At 44.1% G+C, this 25,526-nt stretch overlaps 1 protein-coding gene across 1 annotated transcript in view; it reads right to left on the reverse strand.

The window, feature by feature from the left end:
• Nucleotides 1-4,966: 4,966 nt before the first annotated feature.
• Nucleotides 4,967-25,526, reverse strand: part of LOC126424602 (mucin-5AC-like) — a 28,831-nt gene continuing 8,271 nt past the window's right edge. Inside the window, exons 2-3 of the mRNA XM_050087342.1 lie at nucleotides 19,927-20,075; nucleotides 4,967-7,439 (exon numbers count right to left, since the gene is read on the reverse strand). Of these exons, the coding sequence (XP_049943299.1) occupies nucleotides 4,967-7,439; nucleotides 19,927-20,075 (2,622 nt within the window). The remainder of the gene's footprint in view (nucleotides 7,440-19,926; nucleotides 20,076-25,526) is intronic.

Here is a 25,526-nt window from a genome sequence, read left to right on the forward strand (position 1 = left end):
TTAGTCAATTGATGAAATAAATTTCTTTTTTTACCATATAGATTCGATACATTCTTTTTTGTTACTTGAACTAAACTTCTAATCTTCAGCATTCTTTTGTAGCACCACATTTCTAGCGTGAAATACTCACTGTGCTCCTTTCACTTCTGTACAAGGCTACACACTAAGCAGATACCACCAGCAAAGACTTCTTACCACTTAATTTTATATCAGAAGTTAACAAGGTCCTCTTTTCCAGAAATACTTTTTTTTTTTGCTATAGGCAGTCCGCATTTTACTACGGCCGTCATTAGTCATTTTCATGCCGAAATAACAAAACTCATTTACTGCTTTTACTGTACATTTCCTAATCCAATTCCTCAGCATCGCGTGGTTTAATTCGACAACATTCCACTACCCTTGTGTAATTTTTGTTGATATTCCTATTTTCTAGACACTGTAAATTCCATTCAACGTTGCTGTCTATGCTATGACAGAATTACAATGACGTCGAGAAACCTCGAAGTTTTTATTCCTTTCCCCAGAATTTTAATTCCTTTTCCATCTTTCCCATTGCTTACCTTTACTGCACGTGCAGACTGAATAACGTCGGCGGTATCTCATTCGCTTCTTTACTGGCGCTTTCCATTCCTCTCCTTTGACTCTTATAAATGGGAGTGAACACTGAAAATAACATTTGTCCCTGTATTTTCCCTGATACCTTCAGATTTCAAAGAGTGTTTTCCAGTCAGTATAGTCAAAAGCCGTCTCTAAATCTACAAATTCTATAAACGTAGCTTTGGCTTCTCGCACTCTATATTCTTAGAGGAGTCATAGGGCAAGTACATTTCTCCAGAACCAAAACTGATCTTCCCAGAGGTCGACTTCTAAGAGATTCTTCTACAAATAATTCGTGTTAGTATTTTGCAACGACACCCTATGAAAGTGATATTTTCGTAAAATTCACACCTATCAACACTCATCTTCTAGGAAATGAACTAATTGTATTATTTTTTGTATCAGGTTTTTTCACCTGTCTCATACATCTTGCACACCTGGTGGAATGGCTTTTTAATGGCTAGCTTTCCCAGGAATCTCATTAATTCTGAAGGAATGTAGTCCTCTCCAGTGGCCTCTTTTCCACGTCGGTTTTTGAATGTTTTGTCAGACTGAGCTTTCAGTATCATATCTGTGGTATTGCACAGAGACTGCTTTGGCACACCAACGTGAATGGATACTACTGAAATTAGTGAAAGCTAACTGCAATTCACATTGATGTATGGGAGGCGCTTCGGAAGACCACACCTCCCATCTCAGAACAGCAGGGACCTCACACTGATGTCAATATAGGATCGAGCATGTAAGAGCTCGGTCCCAGTTCGAGACCTCAGCAACAGCCGTCGACATCGTAGTGTAGGACCAAAAAATTGTTAAAGTTTCAGATGAACATATAGTGTTATTAATGTTGAACATTGAACCTCAAGGTGCATCAAATGATGCTTTGCTAGTCCATGGCAGTTGCAAATTATATACTCCAATGGCAATGAAGAGTGTCAAAGTTAAGTAAATCTTGTATTCATTTGTGCAATAAACTGAATTAACATTTCGTTTGTTCTAGTACGATAAGCCTACTCCCAGCTTAATCAAAGAACACACAATTGCGTCTGAATGAAAGTAGTTTCACCTAATCACGACAATATCTCCCATCTTACTTCCTTTTTCTATAACATCGTCTTCAGTTCCCTGTTTAATCCTTCTGTATCCCAAATATAACTTTTTTTGCTAAGTACTGACTTGCCACTTGAGCTCTTTATGTTCATACAGCTGCTTTTCTCTCCTCCAATGGTCTGTTTAATTTTCCTAAACGTCTCTACTCCTTTTTTCTGCTCCATTTTTACATGTTTTTCTTTTTTGAATTAAATTCAGTATTTCCTGTGATTTCTAAGGATTTATATTGGGTTTTGACTTTTCCTTATACCCCTCAGAGATGAAAGAATGAATTCACAAAAGAAAACCGTGTAAAAATGGAGCAGAAAAAAGGAGACGTTTAGGAAAATTAAACAGACCTATGGAGGACAGAAAAGCAGCAGTATGAACAGATTCTCTGCTGCATCCACTACTTCATCCCCCAAAGCTATCTATTCACATTTTATTGTATTCCTTTCTCCTGTTTCAGCGAGTCATTACATCATGCTCTTTCTGTAGCTTTCAACAACCTCTGATTCTTTCACTTATACGAGGTCTCATCTTAATTTCCCACTTTTTGCATTTTCTTCATATTTTAACCTACAGTTCGTGACAGTAAATTATGGCTAACATCTGCCCCTGGAAATGCCTTATAACATAAAATTAGGTTTCTAGATCTGTGTGTTACCATTATATAATCAATCTGAAACCTTCAGGTGTTTCCAGGTCTCTTCCAAGTACATAGCCTACTTAAATGACTGTTAAACCAAATGTTACAGCTGATAATATTATGCTCTGTCGAAAATTAAACCATGTGGCCGCCTCCCTCATTTCTTTCTTCTAGTCCATATTCTTCTACTTTTTTTCCTCCTCTTGTTTTTCCTACTATGGAAAACCAGTCCCTAACTATCTCAATAACTCTTTTTTATCTCATCCTATACTATTTCAATCTCTTCATCACCTGCATAGGTGCGTGGCATACGAACTTGCACTACTGTTTTGGGTGGAGGCTTTGTGTCTGCCTTCGCTACAATAATGTGTTTACTATGGTGGTCGTAGTTGCTTACCTGCATTCCTGTTTTCTTATCCATTATTAGACTACCCTAGTTTTAGCCCTATTGGATTTTTTATTTATAACCCTGTACTCACCTGACCAGAAGTCCTGTTCTTGTTGCCATCGCACTCCACTAATTCTCACTATATCTATCTTCAATCGATCCATTCCCTTCTTAATTTCTCTAACCTACCTAACATGTCATAGCGTGTCCTGCAGAATACAAGTTTTGTTTTTCCTGATGGCATGACATAAGTCTCGTTAATCACGTTTGTAGGAAAATGGTTTCTTTAAAGATATGTGTCTGTCAAGTTAGTATCATGTTCACATTTTATCTTACGATGGTGGAAAACACAGTTACAGCAGTCACAACAGTGATTTATTCGGCATAATAAGTTTAGCCGCAGTTTAGGCTCGTTATTGTTGATCAGTTGGTGGTAGACTTATGACTGATTTGTCAATAAATAGTTCTTCAATTATTATTTTACTGCTGCGTCTTTCCTGTTAGAGTAGAGTTCTTGAAATACTGTGACTGATCGACAAATTGGCTAGTTGATTATTTTCCGAAGTTCATTTTACACTGAAATCAGTACAATGGTTATATTGGCTGTTTTGTAATTTTATTTCAATTCCCTTTTAATTAATTCGCTTGTGCAATATTCTGAATCTTTCTAAGTTTAATCACATCTTTTTCTTGTCTCTTCAAAAAGGAGAAGAACTGCAATAGAGAAATTTAATTTCAAAGCAGCTAATTAGCTGTAAATGATGTAAGTATGTTTCAAAATGATTTACACGAAAGTACACTGTTGTCATCGGTTTATTTGAACGCATTTAGACACATAAAGTAACATATGATTCTTAATTCTTAACAACAAGTAAACAGTCATAAAATATGACAGCAAAAACACATAAACATACGAAACGGCAAACAAACGTCTTTATGGCAACTTTTAACTTACTATTCTTTTTAACAAATAAATCTTACTGTAAGTGTAACATTAAACTGTGACACTGTATTCAGTCTTTAATCTATGAAACGATTTGTACTCAGTAGGAAAAGGGACACTACACAAGTCATCAGAGTCATCCTGGGCTAACCTGATAGACATATTGTGTGTCAACATCAAGTCGAAGAAGCTCGCCACTTGCGCTTGTTAAGAATAGCCGAGTTCACTGTTAGCACTTTGCCCTTACTGTCTGGTCACGCATTCAGTCATCCACTGATTTACGATCTTCCTTAGGTTCTTCAACTGGCTTATGATGTAACCAGCATATTATTTGCACTGATTGTGGAAACTGATTGGAAGTTATGTTGTAGTGCCATTCCTCATATCGTATATATAGATGCTGAAACGAGAGCCCATCGTGGGAGTAATATAAGTACACAGTACTGATCTTTGTCTTCCGAATGTTATGGTCTTCGTAATCGCATACACCATGCACACATGAAGTTTCTATGAACATCCTTAATGGCTTCATCTAGTTGCTTACACTGTTAAAGCGGCGGAAGTGTTCACTTTTAGACTTACTCTATTACAGTGAAGCTGCACACTAGAGGAATAGTTTGTATAACATTAGTGTGTTCTACGCTCCTGATATTAATTGTCACAAAGGCAATGTCGCAGGATCCACAAGGGATGCTGGCGAAAATGTCATGTAGACAGAAGTTGCTGGTAATAGACTGGTAGAATGTGGTTACGATGAACAAGTAGATGAGTAACTATACGAGACACTTGTTGCCTTCGGTGAGGAGATCTGGGGTGGTGAAATGAGTTTTAATTGGAACGGTCTCTGCAAGCGATGATACTCTGTTGCCACTATGCTGATCACAGGCTAGCAGAAGACGATTCGACAGATAATCTGTTGTTTGAATTCTACATCTTGTAGATGTATAACAGCAGTTTATGACTCATGTAATGGCATGTTGAGAATTTATGGCTACTGGTTTATATCTGTGTTTGATTTCCCCAGTGATCCATATAGGATAGTCTAAATTGTGTGAGAGACATCAAATAATTCCATAGGTTAGAGATGGTTGTTCAACTTTGGACTCTGAACTTTCCCAGTAAATGCATCTAACGTAGATGTGTGCACCTAATGGCCCCACACAATCATATGGCACAGCCATACAGACAAGCAAATCCATACAGTCAGACAGTCTGTTCAACGGCTAACACATTTTAGGCTATTTCTCTGTCACACTGTGGCCATACGTGAATGAAACTTTTCGTCCAATGAGAGCTTATTCTACATTGGCATACTCCACTGGTGATGTACACCATCTCCAGAAAATGGTGGTAGGAACTGCTGTGGTTGTGGCTGGTAGTATGGTGTGAAAACGGGTTGATGTTGTGGCTGCTGATGGACTGGAAAACTCTGCTGTTGATAAGGAACTAGAACAGCTAGTCCAATTGTTTGCTGTCCTCCCTGAGAAACGACATTCGGTACTGGCTGCGACGCCCCAACGCTGCCAAGCTGACCTTCAACAGTTGCTACTTGTGTTGGAACTGTGTCGATCACGGGTTGGCGGAAGCGAACTGGAGCGAAAACTTGTTGCTTTGCTGCTTCTCTCGTCTGTATTGGTTGCTCAGATGTAGATGACACTGGATTCTGTGTGGTCGTGGAGACGTCAGTGGGCTGTTCAGAAGTGGAGGTCACGAGTGTCGAGGTCAGAGTTGACGTTGTCGAGGTTGTGGGTGTGATTGCGTCCTGCGTCACAGTCGCAGATACTGATGAGATGTCGTCTGGCGAGTTAGCACTAGTAGCTGCTGAAGCATCTACGCTTGAGGTTGTGGAAACAGCTTCTCTTGTTGGTGCAGGTGAAACAGCCAGTGATGGAGTAGCTGTCTCTGATGTTATGATAATCTCTGGGGCAGAAGTCGACTGTGGAGCGAGAGATAACGGCGCCGATGTTGTTGTTGTCGTCGTCGTCACCACTCCAGTTGACGTTTCTGACGTAGATTCAGGAACAAGCTCCGCTGGCGTTTGAGACTGAGGTCCAATAATCTTCGGAATTAGAGCAGAAGGTGGGGTGGCCGGCAGTGCTACACTAGCCTTGGTGGTGGTGCTCTGTGCACCTTGCTGGTTTGTAGACAATGGGAACAACGCAAATGCACTTTGATAGTGTTGTGAGACGCCTTGATTGTTCTGCTGCAAGTTCTGTTCGATAAATTTCTGCTCCAGTTGCTGTTTGTATGTGGCGAACGTATTTTGGAGCACATCTAGCTGTTTCTGATAGAGTTTGTCCTGGTCTTGTGCTTTCTGTAAGAGATCGATTCCTGTAGTGTGATCTTGAGTAAAGTTCAACTGTGCTGCAGTTTGTTGTTGATGCTTGGACAGGAATATTCGGTGCTGCAGATCAGCTATTAGGTTCTCACTTACCAATGCCGCATCCTGAATATCTGCAGTAGTACTTCTCAGTCCTGCATCAGCTGCTGGAGTTGTCTCACTTACAGCGTCCACCACAGCCTCTGATGTCACCTCAGTTGTAGCATCCTTTTGCTGATTGTAGTCTCCAAAAGAAGACAGGAGCAGCTGGTGATATTGCTCAGGTGATTGTTGTACTTGGTTTTCGTGTTGTGTAGGTGTAAGGTCTTGAGGATGAGGCATGTGGGGATCAGAAGGATGAGGAAATTCTATGGATGAAGAATTTGCCAGTGTCAAGGCATCGTAGGAAACGTTCAGCGTAGCTAATGGTCCAGTACTGTCTATACTGCCATTTGAGAGCAGTGGTGGTGCAGGAATTGGAATTGCAGGATGCAGTATTTGGTGGTACGCTGGGACAGCGACTGATTGATACTGAGGTGTTCCAGCAGTCACTAGCTGCAGTTGTAATACAGGCGATTCACTTGCTGGAAGTTCTTCGTTTGATGTGTTGTGAATTCCAGGCTCATCACTGAACACAGGTGATTGAGGTGTTTCTTCATCACCTCCTGGCTGTACAGGTGGCTGGCTGACTGACTGATCATCTGCTGCTGTATCTATGCTCGACTGATTTGATGTTTGCATAGCAGTTAGTTGCTGCTGGATGAGGCCCACGAGCGCATACTGTAGGGGGATGTTGGAGTCCTGTTGTTGAGAATTGTCAGCACCTGTTGAGATGGCGGCAGTTTGCTGCTGGTTCTGAGCGATGATTGCTGGTTGCTGCTGAACGGAAACAAGAACTCCTCCAGTTGGATAGTGTAGTGGATGCTGGGCTGTGGCAGTGACTCCCGGAGTCTGGTCCAGAGGGTAGCCCTGAGCAGTGGGCAGAATTTGCGGTTGCACACTACCTACTGGCAGTGGCTGCAGAAGCTCTCCCGGTCCAGTTGGTGCAAAGTCCCCACCAAAACCAGATACACCTGGGTTCTGCTCGAGACTGTTCTCCAGCTGCTCTCCAACCTGGAAGGCTCCATTTGGGGCTGAGACAGGTACTGGGTGTGGGACTGGGAAAGGCCTGGGAACACCATAAGGTATCAGATGCTTGACTGGGTAAGGTTCTGGCTTTCTGACAGGCACAGGATATGGGTGGTTCACAGCAACTGGTACAGCTTGGGGAACTGGAATAGGGATATCTTGTGGAAATGGTATGGGTACGGGATGGGGCACTCCATACTGGACAGGGTGCTGTACTGGTACTTGGAAAGGTGCATCTACAGGTACAGGAACTGGATGAGGCACAGCATACGGCACAAGCTTCTCCACTGGGTATGGTCGTGGCACTGGGAATCTGACAGCATACCTGGAAATGGAGACAGAAAAAGTTGCTTGGATGCATCTGGTGACTTCTTATTAACAAATAAGCAAGATGTAATTTAGAATACGCTGAAGATATTTTAATAAAGTGAAGTACATTTAGTGTTTTTCTCAAAGCATATTGTCACAGAGCATGTAGGTCTGAAACTTGCTCACTCTGTGAGACATGGTAGGAGGTGATATGTGGCAAATCTGACGACTGTAGAAAATGCTGATAGAGGTACTAGTGTTTCTTGTGATCACATGTTAACTCACTCACATCGTTACTTAATATTCCACTGGGCTTGGGATTATCGAGACAGGGACGTCAATCAATGGAAAAGTGTCGTCTGGTTGGATGAGTTATGTTTCTTGTTGCACCAGGTCGATGACTGCGTCCAGATACTCTCATCTAGGCGAATGGCTGCTCGAAACATGCACCACACAATGGACATGGGCACCTGTAGGATCAGTGTTATACTGATGGAGACATTCACCTGGAATTAGGTCTGTGGTAGTTCTCGAAGGCACGGTGACACATGTGGACTGCATGGACATTGTTGTGGACCACCTGCATCCTTAATATTTGATGTCTCTCCAGTGTCGAAGGCATCTTCGAGCACGAGTGTGACAAAGCCAGGATCGTACTGCAGTCGTTTGAGAAGCATGGTAGCGATCTTGAAGTTGATGTCTTGGCCACCAAATATGCTTGGCCTGAACCCAATGTAGCTCCTCTGAACCACTACTGCTCGCCAGATCCGAATAAAAATAAGAAAAAAAAAAGAGCTCGAACTCCGTCCAGCAAGGTCTCGGAAAGGTCAACAGTACCGATCGATCACCATGTCATCCACAACAAAAAGCTGCACTGGACAGGGATGTGCAGGGAACATCGTCAGCACACTGCGCTCCTGGCTGGCTTCATAAGGGCTTAGTGCACCCTGCTTGCCAACAGCGCTCGGGAGACCAGAACGGTCACCCATCGAAATACTAGCCAAGCCCAACAGCACTTAGCTTCGGTGTTCTGAAGGGAACTATGACAAGACCGATGGCAATCAACAAACAAATGGTCCTCAATTTATGGTAATTGCATGAGCTGTGCATAGACATCTCGTGGCACAGACTTCTGGAACGCTACCAACGTCTTGTCGAATCCAGACCGTGGAGAATCGCTGCTGTTGTGCATTCCAAAACTGAAGTAAGATGCTACCAAGCATGTGGTTATAACGGTTTGCAGCTTCTTCTTATGTGCTTTGCTTGTCCATGAATGGTCTATTACGGCGTTCCTGTGCAGCGCATCTTAAATTCTATCTGTTCTTTGGATATATACACTCCTGGAAATGGAAAAAAGAACACATTGACACCGGCGTGTCAGACCCACCATACTTGCTCCGGACACTGCGAGAGGGCTGTACAAGCAATGATCACACGCACGGCACAGCGGACACACCAGGAACCGCGGTGTTGGCCGTCGAATGGCGCTAGCTGCGCAGCATTTGTGCACCGCCGCTGTCAGTGTCAGCCAGTTTGCCGTGGCATACGGAGCTCCATCGCAGTCTTTAACACTGGTAGCATGCCGCGACAGCGTGGACGTGAACCGTATGTGCAGTTGACGGACTTTGAGCGAGGGCGTATAGTGGGCATGCGGGAGGCCGGGTGGACGTACCGCCGAATTGCTCAACACGTGGGGCGTGAGGTCTCCACAGTACATCGATGTTGTCGCCAGTGGTCGGCGGAAGGTGCACGTGCCCGTCGACCTTGGACCGGACCGCAGCGACGCACGGATGCACGCCAAGACCGTAGGATCCTACGCAGTGCCGTAGGGGACCGCACCGCCACTTCCCAGCAAATTAGGGACACTGTTGCTCCTGGGGTATCGGCGAGGACCATTCGCAACCGCCTCCATGAAGCTGGGCTACGGTCCCGCACACCGTTAGGCCGTCTTCCGCTCACGCCCCAACATCGTGCAGCCCGCCTCCAGTGGTGTCGCGACAGGCGTGAATGGAGGGACGAATGGAGACGTGTCGTCTTCAGCGATGAGAGTCGCTTCTGCCTTGGTGCCAATGATGGTCGTATGCGTGTTTGGCGCCGTGCAGGTGAGCGCCACAATCTGGACTGCATACGACCGAGGCACACAGGGCCAACACCCGGCATCATGGTGTGGGGAGCGATCTCCTACACTGGCCGTACACCACTGGTGATCGTCGAGGGGACACTGAATAGTGTACGGTACATCCAAACCGTCATCGAACCCATCGTTCTACCATTCCTAGACCGGCAAGGGAACTTGCTGTTCCAACAGGACAATGCACGTCCGCATGTATCCCGTGCCACCCAACGTGCTCTAGAAGGTGTAAGTCAACTACCCTGGCCAGCAAGATCTCCGGATCTGTCCCACGTTGAGCATGTTTGGGACTGGATGAAGCGTCGTCTCACGCGGTCTGCACGTCCAGCACGAACGCTGGTCCAACTGAGGCACCAGGTGGAAATGGCATGGCAAGCCGTTCCACAGGACTACATCCAGCATCTCTACGATCGTCTCCATGGGAGAATAGCAGCCTGCATTGCTGCGAAAGGTGGATATACACTGTACTAGTGCCGACATTGTGCATGCTCTGTTGCCTGTGTCTATGTGCCTGTGGTTCTGTAAGTGTGATCATGTGATGTATCTGACCCCAGGAATGTGTCAATAAAGTTTCCCCTTCCTGGGACAATGAATTCACGGTGTTCTTATTTCAATTTCCAGGAGTGTACACAAGGACTTCCTCGTGTGTGGGGTGAACGGGGTCTCGCTTGCTACCATGTGGCCAACAAGACAGCTACAATTTGATGTCGGAACCGCTGAAGGGAAAGCTTTGTTCAGTATACGAGCAGCAAAGCAGTTGATTTTGGCAGCTGGATGGAAATAGAGATGTTTTTTGCAGAGGACCATGCTGGTTCTGGAATTCTCGATGTATGTGTTTCCTAACTGAATGCAGACACATGTGCAGGACGGTCTGATGGGGGGGGGGGGGGGGCGTGAAAGAACCATTGGGAAGATTTTAAGTAATTAGTCTACTATTGGCCACTATCGCCTTCTAAATGGTCACATAGTCAGACCTAGGGAGGCGAAAGTGAGCCAGAACATAGTCAGGGACGAGCCATAGTTCGCATAGTTAAGGAAAAGCAGTGTGTGGAAAGACAGAGTCTTCGGTACTGCAGCAGTGGGAAGGGCAGGCGATATTGACTGCTACAGGGCACGCGATTGAGAGAGAGAGAGGTCCCGGTGGCGGGCGGCTGGGTACATCCAGCACGGCCAATTGGCTTCCTCTGCCCTGATTGGTCAGAAGCCGAGGAACCCGCAAAGGCGACATGGAATTTTTCAGAGCGTGGCTTGCTCAGCGTCGACACCGTTAGTAAATAAAAAGTAAAATAAAATCCCCTACTATCGGTCTACTATCTCGCTTATTCTTACAGACACCATGCTTGAAGTAGCCATGAGTTTATTTTTCCTTTCTTGGTTTATCTAGACTTACAAATTGATGCAAGGAGAAAATATAAAAATGCAGTAAATGAAGCAGGCAAAAAGGAATACAAACGTCTCAAAAATGAGATCGACAGGAAGTGCAAAACTGCTAAGCAGGGATGGCTAGAGGACAAATGTAAGGATGTAGGGACTTATCTCACTAGGGGTAAGATAGATACCGCCTACAGGAAAATTAAAGAGACTTTGTATGAATATCAAGAGCTCGGATGAAAATCCAGTTCTAAGCAAAGAAGGGAAAGCAGAAAGGTGGAAGGAGTATATAGAGGGTCTATACAAGGGCGGTGTACTTGAGGACAATATTATGGAAATGGAAGAGGATGTAGATGAAGATGAAATGGGAGATATGATACTGCGTGAAGAGTTTGACACAACGCTGAAAGACGTGAGTCGAAACAAGGTCCCGGGAGTAGACAACATTCCATTAGAACTACTGACGGCCTTGGGACAGCCAGTCCTGACAAAACTCTACCATCTGGTGAGCAAGATGTACGAGACAGGCGAAATACCCTCAGACTTCAAGAAGAATATAATAATTCCAATCCCAAAGAAAGCAGGTGTTGACAGATGTGAAAATTACCGAACTATCGGTTTAATAAGTCACAGCTGCAAAATACTAACGCGAATTTTTTACAGACGAATGGAAAAACTGGTAGACGTCAACCTCAAGAAAGATCAGTTTGGATTCCGTAGAAATGTTGGAACACGTGAGGCAATACTGACCCTACACTTTGTCTTAGGAGAAAGATTAAGGAAAGGCAAACCTACTTTTCTAGTATTTGTAGACTTAGAGGTAGCTTTTGACAATGTTGACTGGAATACTCTCTTTCAAATTCTAAAGGTGGCAGGGGTAAAATACAGGGAGCGAAAGGCTATTTACAATTTGTACAGGAACCAGATGGCAGTTATAAGAGTGGAGGGGCATGAAGGGGAATTTCTACTATTTCTCATTGCCTTCGTCTTTCTCCGATTTACTCTCAAACCATACTGTGTACTCATTAGACTATTCATTCCGTTCAGCAGATCATTTAATTCTTCTTCACTTTCACTCAGGATAGCAATGTCATCAGCGAATCGTATCATTGATATTCTTTCACCTTTTAATTCCACTCCTGAACCTTTCTTTTATTTCCATCATTGCTTTCTCGATGTACAGATTGAAGAGTAGGGGCGAAAGGCTACAGCCTTGTCTTACACCCTTCTTAATACGAGCACTTCGTTCTTGATCGTCCACTCTTATTATTCCCTCTTGATTGTTGTACATATTGTATATGACCCGTCTCTCCCTATAGATTACCCCTACATTTTTCAGAATCTCGAACAGCTTGCACCATTTTATATTGTCGAACGCTTTTTCCAGGTCGACAAATCCTATGAAAGTGTCTTGATTTTTCTTTAGCCTTGCTTCCATTATTAGCCGTAACGTCAGAATAGCCTCTCTCGTCCCTTTACTTTTCCTAAAGCCAAACTGATCGTCACCTAGCGCATTCTCAATTTTCTTTTCCATTCTTCTGTATATTATTCTTGTAAGCAGCTTCGATGCATGAGCTGTTAAGCTGATTGTGCGATAATTCTCGCACTTGTCAGCTCTTGCCGTCTTCGGAATTGTGTGGATGATGCTTTTCTGAACGTCAGATGGTATGTCGCCAGACTCATATATTCTACACACCAACGTGAATAGTCATTTTGTTGCCACTTCCCCCAATGATTTTAGAAATTCTGATGGAATATGGCAACGATTATTTCCTGACTGGACTTTGCACGCCACATAGTCACCCGTTGATGGAGAAGAGACTTCTCGATCGTGAAATGCCTATTGTCAGTCCCCCAAATGCATCAATTCTGCTTGTTGACGAACCTATCCAAATGATTATGGGCTTCGTCGCTAAACGTGCATTCTAATTCCCACCATGTTCCGCTACCAACTGTGCAGTTTGAACGTCCGAACGCAAACCGTTCAGAATTTGTGACGATTTTGTTTCATATAGTTCAATAATTGTCACCCTGATTATTGCAGGATGCTTAACATGTTGTCAGGCTGAAAGCTGGCCACGAATTAAGAAAAATGTTGCCTCCCCACGAAATGCCAGATGTAAAATCACCATCTTGTAACAGATCAGTAAATAATCGTGGGAGCACGTTGTATTAGTAAAAACTAATTTGTTGATACCTTCAGTGTACGAGTATAATGTTTGACTTTGTTGACGGAGCATTAACCTCGCCTCTGCTTGCACCATCAAAAGTGAAGGCCTCGAATGTGTCCTTTAAGTTCTGGAAAGGGACGAAAATCGGATGGGGCGAAGTCGGGACTGTATGGAGGATGATGGATCACAGTGAACCCAAGGCGGGAGTTCGGCAAGTTCATAGTGCATTCCATCTCCAAAGACGGATAACCACATTTAAAAATATTTTGAGGGATCAGTGGTACTCTGACAAACCAGCTAGAAGATCAACAACGATGGATTTGTAGGGAGAAAGCTGTTTTTAATCTCTATTGCGCTACTCCGTAACAAACTGATTTCTAATTGGAAGGAGAATCAGCATTGGTTGTATTTTTTTGTTTTATTATCCGCAAAATCGATTTTCGGACACTTAGTGACCAATTTTAATTGTGTATTACAGCACTGAGGATGGTCACTAAGTGACCGAAAATCGATTTTGCGGATAATAAAACAAAAAATACGACCAGTGCTGATTCTCCTTCCAATTATATCCACTATTTGGTCGTGGTGCACAGAACACTCCATGGAGTCGCTAATCAATAAACTGGTTTCTGTTACGTTTTCGACTGATACAACGTGGATAGACCTCCGAGATTTACTTTATAATGTTAGATCTTCGGGGAGAAACAAAATGGATGAACTCTTATATTTTGAAACTCGATTTCAACAAGCTGTTTCTGACACACCGACATAGTTACTCAAATGGGTTAGGCGTCCCTTATAGTTATTTAAATGGATTAGGTGTCACTTATCAGATAGAAGCGTTTTTACGAATCGCATTTTTGTACCAAAACATTTTTTTAGCCAACTTTAGCCCAATACGCCTAAAAAGACTTGACACTCACGTTATCAAACTATACGTGTTATCAACAATCTATTAGACGACAGAACTACGTAAGTAGACGTTCCTAAACTATGTGAAGAAATGAAGCTGCTTAATATTTGGAAAAAATTTTTTCGAGACGAAATGACGGGAAAAAGAGCACAGGTAGTCTCAGTCTTCCAGAAGGGTCGTCGAGCAGATGCGCAAAACTATAGACCTGTATATCTGACGTCGATCTGTTACAGAGTTGTAGAACATGTTTTTTGCTCGCGTATCATGTCGTTTCTGGAAACCCAGAATCTACTCTGTAGGAATCAACATGGATTCCGGAAACAGCGATCGTGTGAGACCAAACTCGCTTTATTTGTTCATGAGACCCAGAAAATATTAGATACAGGCTCCCGAGTAGATGCTATTTTCCTTGACTTCCGGAAGGCGTTCGATACAGTTCCGCACTGTCGCCTGATAAACAAAGTAAGAGCCGACGGAATATCAGACCAGCTGTGTGGCTGGATTGAAGAGTTTTTAGCAAACAGAACACAGCATGTTGTTATCAATGGAGGTCCGTCTACAGACGTTAAAGTAACCTCTGGCGTGCCACAGGGGAGTGTTATGGGACCATTGCTTTTCACAATATATATAAATGACCTAGTAGATAGTGTCGGAAGTTCCATGCGGCTTTTCGCGGATGATGCTGTAGTATACAGAGAAGTTGCAGCATTAGAAAATTGTAGCGAAATGCAGGAAGATCTGCAGCGGATAGGCACTTGGTGCAGGGAGTGGCAACTGACCCTTAACATAGACAAATGTAATGTATTGCGAATACATAGAAAGAAGGATCCTTTAGTGTATGATTACATGATAGCGGAACAAACACTGGTAGCAGTTACTTCTATAAAATATCTGGGAGTATGAGTACGGAACGATTTGAAGTGGAATGATCACAAAAAATTAATTGTTGGTAAGGCGGGTAATAGGGTGAGATTCATTGGGAGAGTCCTTAGAAAATGTAGTCCATCAACAAAGGAGGTGGCTTACAAAACACTTGTTCGACCTATACTTGAGTATTGCTCATCAGTGTGGAATCCGTACCAGGTCTGGTTGACGGAGGAGATAGAGAAGATCCAAAGAAGAGCGGCGCGTTTCGTAACAGGGTTATTTGGTAAGCGTGATAGCGTTACAGAGATGTTTAGCAAACTCAAGTGGCTGACTCTCAAGAGAGGCGCTCTGCATCGCGGTGTAGCTTGCTGTCCAGGTTTCGAGAGGCTGCGTTTCTGGATGAGGTATCGAATATATTGCTTCCCCCTACTTATACCTCCCAAAGAGATCACGAATGTAAAATTAGAGAGATTCAAGCGCGCACGGAGGCTTTCCGGCAGTCGTTCTTCCCGCGAACCATACGCGACTGGAACAGGAAAGGGAGGTAATGACAGTGGCACGTGAAGTGCACTCCGCCACACACCGTTGGGTGGCTTGCGGAGTATGAATGTAGATGTAGATGTACGTCTCTTGATAGTGTCTTGATAGTACCAACTTCCCAGTACGCTCTTCATAGAAGGCATCCTCCTGTGTTTTCAGGCAATTTTTTGCGGTGGACTGCAGCTCGTTCTCTGTGTCAAAATGTTACCTTCATAGTCAGCGGTTCATTTGAGCAGACATGAAAATCAGAGGGAGCCAAGTCCGAGCTGTATGGTGGGGGTGATCCATTCCTAGTGCAAAAGAACTGTCATGGAGAATGGAATGTGAGTGAACCCCTAAGGGACCAAACTACTGAGATCATCGGTCCCTAGACATACACACTACTTAAACTAACTCAGGCTAAGAACAACACACACACCCATGCCCGAGGGAGGACTCGAACCTCCGGCGGGAGGGACCGCGCAATCCGTGACATGACGCCTCAAACCACGCGGCCACTCCGCGCGGCTCATAAAGAATGACGTGCGTGACAGTTGCTTTATATGGGCTGCATGAAATCAGGCGAAAATCTCTCTCTAGGCTCTCATACTTGGCAAGAGACAGTAATTTCTAGGCATTTTTGCGTGCTTACTGTGTTCTCAGAACAGAAACATTCAACGTGAAGCAGTGGACGGGTATACTGGAGACACAGCCAAACACATTTGTACAAAGCTTCATCGAACTCTAGCCATGGTTTCCATTTCACAACCGATCGTTCATTACTGTCCGAATAGGTCACGTATTAAATTTCATGACCTAGATCTCTGTATATCTTCCTTTGATCATTTAGCAGACCTGCACATTAAATCTGCACATATCTGAGATCTCCACTAAGATTATGTTCACCAGTTTTCCCAAATGTGTTGTTCATTTCGTTTAAAAACACATCTATCGGAACGGCATGATCCCATTACCAAGTTCTTATAGTGGGGTCACGTATTCCAGAAAGATGTGACTTTAATCACACATTTGGACAACTGGTGCATAATAATCTCCGTATTGATGTCGTCATATACAGGGTGAATCACTAACTATTGACACCAAGATTAACTCTGAAAGTATGATAGCAGTTGAAAAGTTTATGGGACAAAAGTTGCATGGGACAACGGGGGCCATAATATAACGTTGGTTTTTTTTAAATTTTTTTTTTCTTAGTGGGATCGCTTCAGAGATATGAAGGTCAACCTTTTTTTTTTTTAATGGGATGCTATAGTTCGGTACTTATTGTCTGATAACGGCTATTGAGACGAATCCAATGATGTGTAACAGTAAGGTCTTTGAAGGTCAACGAAGGTCAAAATGTGGCACGAACATCCGTTTACAGAAGGTGTTCGAAGTGATTTTGGTATCAATGCAGTGCTACAACCTTCTTATCGTGGATTGAGTGGTATTCCCTATCACATCGGCACTTATCGAAGCACATACTCTGACAGTTCTCTCTCGCATATATTCAGGTATAGTTGGAACGTCTTTACAAACAATGTCTTTCACGAATCCCCACAACAAAAACTTCAAAGGCGTCAAGTGTGGTGAACGAGCCGGCCACAACACATCTCCTCCGCGTCCAATCCGACGATTTGGGAATTGTCTCTGCAACTCACTTCTGGTCATGAGGGAAAATGTGCCTGACACCCATCGTGTTGATACGACATTCTATTCCATGCTCCTACAGGTATTTGTTTCAATAACAGACCTAATGTTTCTTGCAGGAATGTGGTGTCCCTCCTACCATTTCCTTCGATGAAATAGGGGCCTATAATTCTGTCCTCCAGAATTCCACCATACATTCACCGGCTACGGTTTTTCTGTGTGCAACCTGCCGTAGCCAGCATGGATTTTCAGGTACCCAATAATGAATGTTATGCAAATTAACATTTACATGGTTCGTGAATGTAGTCTTGTCAGTAAATAAAATCAAATTAATAAATGTGTCGGCCCTATGAATCTGAAGTTGAGCCCATCAGTGGAATTCAGTGTTACGCATAGAATCCCTACCAGTTAATTCTTGGTGGAGACTGATATGGGAAGGATGATATTTATGGCAATGCAGAACACGAACAACACTACTATGGCTCACGCCAGATTCCCTTGCGATTTGACGCGAACCAACACAAGGATCTCGAAACACAGTGGCAAGAATACCAATTTCCGTCTCCTCGTTAATAACTTTCCTTTGCCGGATATGTTTCCGATGCGTTAAAGATCCAGTTGTTCTCAATTTATCATACACATATTTAAATATACGACGTGTAGGGTGAGTACGTTGAGGATATCTTTCAGCGTGTAAGTCTCTAGTTCTCACTGAATTTCGTTGGCATTCTCCGTAAATGAGAAGCATATCGACTTGCTCTTCTAGGGAATACATCATTCACATTCGCTTGATTCGACGATACTAGTATTATCGTTCCTGTTAGTGCTGTATTGCGAAACCGTCGAATGGTGTTTGCATATCAATGGCACGTTAGATGTATACGCTGTATTCGGGGAATATTTACTACACTACTGGCAATTAAAATTGCTACACCACGAAGATGACGTGATACAGACGCGAAATTAAACCGACAGGAAGAAGCTTTTCAGAGCATTCACACAAGTTTGGCGCCGGTGGCGACACCTGCAACGTGCTGACATGAGGAAAGTTTCCAACCCATTTCTCATACACAAACCAATTGATCGGCATTGTCTGGTGAAACGTTGTTGTGATGCCTCGTGTAAGGAGGAGAAATGCGTACCATCACGTTTCCGACTTTGATAAAGGTCGGATTATAGACTATCGCGAATGCGGTTTACCATATCGCGACATTACTGCTCGCGTTGGTCGAGATCCAATGACTGTTAGCAGAATATGGAATTGGTGGGTTCAGGAGGGTAATGCGGAACGCCGTGCTGGATCCCTACGGCCTCGTATCACTAGCAGTCGAGATGACAGGCATCTTATCCGCACGGCTGTAACGGATCATGCAGCCACGTCTCGATCCCTGAGTCAACAGATGGGGACGTTTGCAAGACAACAACCATCTGCCCGAACAGTTCGACGACGTTTGCAGCAGCATGGACTACCAGCTCGGATACCATGGCTGCGGTTACCCTTGACGCCGCATCAGAGACAGGAGCGCCTGCGATGGTGTACTCGACGACGAACCTGGGTGCACGAATGGCAAAAGTAATTTTTTCGGATGAATCCAGGTTCTGTTTACAGCATCATGATGGTCGCTACCGTGTTTGGCGACATCGCGGTGAACGCACGTTGGAAGCGTGTATTCGTCATCGCCATACTGGCGTATCACCCGGCGTGATGGTATGGGGTGTCATTGGTTACACGTCTCGGTCATCTCTTATTCGCACTGACGGCACTTTGAACAGTGGACGTTACATTTCAGATGTATTACGACCACTGAGTCTACCCTTAATTCGATCCCTGCGAAACCCTACATTTCAGCAGGATAATGCACGACCGCGTGTTTGGGTCCTGTACGGGCCTTTCTGGACACAAAAAATCTTTGACTGCTGCCCTGGCCAGCACATTCTCCAGATCTCTCACCAATTGAAAACGTCTCGTCAATGGTGGCCGAGCAACTGGCTCGCCACAATACGCCAGTCACTACTGTTGATGAACTGTGGTATCGTGTTGAAGCTGTATGGGCAGCTGTACCTGTACACGTCATCCAAGCTCTGTTTGACTCAATGCCCAGGCGTATCAAGGCCGTTATTACGGCCAGAGGTGGTTGTTCTGGGTACTGATTTCTCGGATCTATGCACTCAAATTGCGCGAAAAGGTAATCACATGTCAGTCCTAGTATAATATATTTGTCTAATGAACACTCGTTTATCATCTGCATTTCTTCTTGGTGTAGCAATTTTAATGGCCAGTAGTGTATTTGTACGATATACGAGAAAGAAGCGTCAGAGCATGTGCTTCGATAAGTGCCGATGTGATAGGGAACACCACTCAATCCATGATAAGAAGGTTGCAGCACTGCATTGATACCAATGGTCATCACTTCGAACACCTTCTGTAAATGGCCGATCATGCCACCTTTTGACTTTCGTTGACCTTCAAAGACCTTACTGTTACATAGCATAGGATTCGTCTCGATAGCCGCTGTCAGAAAATAGCATCCCATAAAAAAAAGCGACAAAAAACCAACGTCATATTATGGCCCCCGTTGTCCCATGCAACATTTGTCCTAGAAACATTTCAGCTACTATCATAGTTTCGGAGTTATTTTTCGGAGTTATTCTAGGTGGCAATAGTGATTGACCATGTATTTGCACTGTATTTTCACAATAGATAACAAAATCTGAGATTGTGAAATGAGCGCCAGTGGATCATACGCCGTGGATTCACTCACAAGGGGAGGTAATCTCGTGGTATAACGGCGGCAAAAAGCTATATTGTAGTTTCCATAGTTCTAAGTTTCAAAACACAATGCCCGTGCAGCATTACACAGTACAGTGGCGGCTGTCTCACCTGTGTATCCTCCGGACGCGCGTGGGCGGCAGGAGTTCCGGGAAAGAGATGGTGGTCAGCGTCGCCCCGGCGTGGTCGGCGCCGGCCAGCGAGGCCCACGTGGGCGGCAGGGGCGACACCGCGCACGTGGCCACCAGCACGAGTGCCACCTGCAGAAGGAAACACCTTTAGTTGTCGAAATAACACAGACGTCTCTTACTAGGGGCTGGATGCAAGGCCTTCTCTTACTGCAGGACTTACGATCAGAATTCGAGTGGGCAGCAACTGCGTCCTGCATCCACATCCATAATGTACGAAACACAGTGGACTGCATTGCAGAGGGCATTTTCTCCCTATCCGGGTTCTGTCTCTCTTATGGAGCGCGCCATGAATGTGTACATAAACGCATCTCCGCGCATTGTAACTAAGCACTATTTCGAAACCAAACCGAGCGAGATGGCGCAGCGGCTAGCTCACAGGACTCGCATTCGGGATGACGGTTGAATCCCGTGTCCGGTCATCCTGATTTAGCTTCACAAGCTGCGACATCGTCGCGAAAAAGCACAGTGACCCGTACTGTGTAACAATTTTCCTTCAATTTACGTCTATGATCACAATCTTTTTGTTTAACAGAGGCACGATGCATGAGTCATGTGATGTGATTTATATGTATTTGACTATGCTTGTGCTGATTCCGCATTTAACATTTGACGATGCCACTATGGCTGCAGTAAAGTAGGACTTTGTTTTTATGAGACAGATCTGATGATGGTCATTAAAGACCGAAACCGGTAATCTGTTAAACAAAAAGATTGTGACCATTGACGTAAATTAAAGGAAACTTAATCATGATTTACGTTTTCCGTGATTTCCCTAAATCGCTTCAGGCAAAAGCCGGGATGGTTCCTTCGAAAGGGCGCGGCCGACTTCCTCCCCCATCCTTCCCTAATCCGATGAGACCGATGACCTCGCTGTCTGGTCTCCTCCCCCAAAACAACCCAACCATCGAAACCAAGTGCGTTGTCTTCGACAGCGAGTGTTCGTCAGAGACAAGGGTATCGTCAGAAGTGCCCCAGGGAAGTGACGTAGGACCGATGTTGTTCTCTATATAGTGTGATTCATGTGCCCGTACCACTGGGTTTTATGCAGCCCGCAACATCTGGAAATACTATACGCGAGATTTTCATATTCTCTCTCTCTCGCTATCCGCAAACTGTTAGTCCTAAAAACAAAGTGAACTCGGCTGGAAATTTAACATAGTTAGATTTTATACTGGAATATACTTCCGCTGGAGGCCACGGTTTTCGAGTTTGAAGATCCGTTTTCTAAGTTTTTCTTCAATAATTCGAAAACTAAGGCCTCTACTGAGAACATATCCCAGTACAAAATTTAACTACATGAGATGTCCTAGGAAAATGTCTTTCATTTTTTTCTATAGGACATGTAGTTTGTACGTAGTAAGCGAGACAGTATGACAGTCTTGCACGTGGTATTTGAAGGTATTGCGGGTTGCATAAAACCCAGCAATAGGGGCAGCTCATATTTGACCGGATGGGCAGCGTGAGCAGCAAAATTGTGGCTGTTTCCTGATGATGCTATGAGTACAAGAAGGTATCGTCATCGAGTGACTTCAAATGTCATCTTGTAGATGACTTAGAAAAATATTTGTAGTTGCTGTGGTGGATGCTTGTTTGCTCTAAATGTTGGAAAAAATGGCTCTGAGCACTATGGGACAACTTCTGAGGTCATCAGTCCCCTAGAAATTATAACTACTTAAACCTAACCTAAGGACATCACACACATCCATGCCCGAGGCAGGATTCGAACCTGCGACCGTAGCGGTCTCGCGGTTCCAGACTGTAGCCCCTAGAACCTCTCGGCCACTCCGGCCGGCCTCTAAATGTTGGAGAGTGTAAGTTAATACAGATGAAAAACAAGCCCGCTCGTAGAGGTCTGATTGACACAGTCTCGCCAGTCGCTGTGGCCGAGCGGTTCTAGGAGCTTCAGTTCGGAACCACGCGGCTGCTATTGTCGCAGGATTGAATCCGGCCTCGGGCATGGATGTGTGTGATGTCCTTAGGTTAGTTAGGTTTACATAGTTCTAAGGTCAAGGGGACTGATGACCTCAGATGTTAAGTCCCATAGTGCTCAGAGCCATTTGAGCCATTTTGACACAGTCTTGTCGATTAAATATTTGGGTGTAGCGTTGCACAGTCAGAAAGGCGTCAGTATTTAAGGCGAATGGTCGACTCAAGTTTATTGGGTGAATTTTAGGAAACAGTAGCTCATCTATTAAGGAGAGCGTGTATAGAACACTAGTGCAACTCATTCTCGAGTAGTGCTTAAACTGTTTGGGATCACCCTCCGGGAGGGGCTGTAGGAACACGTCGAAGCTATTCAGGGGCGAGCCGCTAGATTTACTACTGTTAGGTTGGATCAATAACAGAGATGTCTCGCGAACGCAAATGGGAATCATTGGAGGGGAGACGACGTTCTCTTTGCGAAACACCATTGAGAAGATTTACAGAACTGGCATTTGAAGCTAGCGGCTGGCCTACGTGGTGCGATCTCATCCATCTCATCGTATATTACTGTCTTCCGTGAACCATTCCGCACACACTCGTTGCAATGCCGAAACACTTCGTCCACACGAGCGTGGATGCATCACATTCTTTCATGCCAATAATGCACCCTGTTCCAAATTCACTGATTTGACGGTACGGTTCGCGCATACGGCCGCGAGGCATGCCGCACGTCTGCTCGCGTCAAACTGATCCATAACCTCCGGTTTATAGCGACAAAGAGAGCGGTAGACACGTTTTTACCAGCAGGTGGTGTTGCGTCACGATATCGATGTTGACCTTGAATCCACCGGCCGACAGGGTTCAGATGGTAATCATTTCTGCAGAACATACAGTAGTAATACACATGTCCTGTGAATATGAACGTCCCATCTCTATTCTGTCAAGGCGTTTTTCTGAACATGAGTGTATTTAGACGGCTGGAGTGGCCGTGCGGTTCTAGGCGCTGCAGTCTGGAAACGAGCACTGCTACAGTCGCAGGTTCGAATCCTGCCTCGGGCATGGATGTGTGTGATGTCCTTAGCTTAGTTAGTTTTAATTAGTTCTAAGTTATAGGCGACTGATGACCTCAGAAGTTAAGTCGCATAGTGCTCAGAGCCATTTGAACCACGAGTGTATTTACTATATTTTGCTTCACGAGGGCCTTCTCTCACAATCATTTTAAATTACCACTATTTTTAAATTTGGATCTATGATTCAAAGTTACCAGCTTTGTGCTACTGCATCGTTATGGGTAGCCTTCAATTTCAACAATCTAAGCGCAGGTATGTTTACATTTTCACCGCCGGCTCATCTGTCGATTCAGTGTATACATGTATTCAGGTACGTATGTTGGTGTAAAGAGGTTAACATGCATTGCCATCTAGTTTTCTAGTTGACTCCTCCTCATCTTTTACTCTGTTTTGAGGCATATTTTCTGATGACTTGTGAGTAAATTGAAACTGATATGATAGTTTCTCTGTCACTTAAGCATCAAATACATTGTAAAAAACAAGTGTGAGCAGGAACGCGCAGCGAGGGCTCTGTACAAACTTAATCCATTTATAGATATTTTTTCCATTCCGGGAATCGAAAATCGCGACAATTTTTGCCTGTTATCGATATCGATACTGGCAAAATATCGATCCTGCCAATTCCAATTATTTTTTGCCTGTTTTTATTTTAAGTTCAAATTTTTTCTGTAACTTCGCATTCGCTACTGTAATTACTCGTTTATCTTATAAATTTTGGAGTTATACTAACGTGCTAAGCTAATTGGCTATTGCAGATATGTTGACTTCGTCTGCTGTCGTCACTGTTGCGTTTACTGGTAAGATTTGACGAAAGTCTTCAGAGAAGAAAATTCTACAGCTGATCGTAAGGCTAATGCAGTTATGCAAATGCCGAACTTTTGTGTCGGCTATTGGATCTCATCCCAAACAATGGAAGTGCAATCCCGGATGAATTACCAGTATTACTTGCTATGAAACATTACAGATACTGCACGTGTGGAAGACATGGTCTGTCACGATATGCTCTCATACAGAATGAGCAACTCGTAAAGGATCTGTGATGTCAGCGCCGACGTGGCGTGGTAGCTTCACCCCTGTCACCGCTGGATGGCAGAGCCGTCGTTTTCACAGTGGCAGGTGGCTTCGTTTCATTGTAGCTCAGCGAACTAGCATGAAATGTTTGTATATTAAATACACAAACCTTCCTCGTGAATCACTCCACCTATTACTGAAAACTAGATGGAAATCCCTAACGTAGTTCCTCAGATTTTTGACGGATTACAAATGCGGGATAATATAACGAAAATATTTTTTATGTGAAAGTTAAACAATGGAAGATCCACGATGGAATGTAACAATATCAGAGAAGGGAAGTTACCACTCACAATATAGCGCAGATGCTGAGTCGCGTTAGGCACAACAAAAAGATTCACACAACTATAGCTTTCGGTCATTAAGGTCTTTGTCAGCAATAGACACACACACACACACACACACACACACACACACACGCGCAAACGCAAACGCAACATGCACACACGTGTGCGGTCTCAGATAACTGAAACCACACTTTAAATTGTTATTTAATTTTAGTTTGTACGAAAATGTGATTTGCTTCCTCCAACAGCCTTTCGATAAGAGTAATCTGAGATGCTTCCCCACCACTTTTTCCTCGCAGAACATTGGAGATTTCTCCAAAAAGGATCGATTTGGTATGAGTTGTTGTAATAAAAGACCGGTAAAGATATGTTGGCGGTTAAAGGCTATCAGTTTTATAGCTATTGAAATACGCCATTTGAAGGAATCAGGTCATTCAGAATTCATCAAAACGTGTCGTTTAGTACGAATTGTTCTCATTAATTGTCAGGCAATGACATACCAGCATTTACAACCTTTAGAGGAGAGGTAACCAACCTTTCTTACCTGCCGCACACTTTTGTATTAGTACCAAAATTTTGGTAACCGCCGATCAGTTGCACGATAGTGGTAGTATCTAAAGTAGGAATCATTTTTTGGAAAATTTTTCAGCGAATCTGGCAATGCCCCGCCGTTGCTAAATACAGGGTGAAGATTAGTAGAACCGACTAACTGCAGAGACGGGTTTCTGACTGGAAATGGACGAGAAAAGGTCCTATGAACATGTGTCCGGACATGGACGGTCTGCGTGCAACGGAACACAATACAGAGCTGCATCGCATTCACGTCACAACAGACGTGGAAGTGACAGTGGTAATAGCGTTTGAGATGCAAGATACATGTAATCTTATTAGCGAGTGCAGGCTTTCTCGGCGAATTTCATATATGAACTCTTCACGGGTTGTCAGCCGAGTAGCATCGTCGTCTCGTAGCAACGTTTCGATGGGATGCGTCTCCATCATCTTCAGGCCTGAAGACGATGGACACGCGTTCCATCGAAACGTTGCTACGAGACGACGATGCTACTCGGCTGACAACCCGAGTTCATATACATGTCATCTTACTTTGGCTTACACCGTGTTGGCAGGTCACTTGCCTGGAGCTTGTACTAGGGTTCGTCTCAGTACCCTGT

This window comes from Schistocerca serialis, chromosome 10 (assembly GCF_023864345.2).
Source record: "Schistocerca serialis cubense isolate TAMUIC-IGC-003099 chromosome 10, iqSchSeri2.2, whole genome shotgun sequence".
NCBI classification, from domain to species: Eukaryota; Metazoa; Arthropoda; class Insecta; order Orthoptera; family Acrididae; genus Schistocerca; species Schistocerca serialis.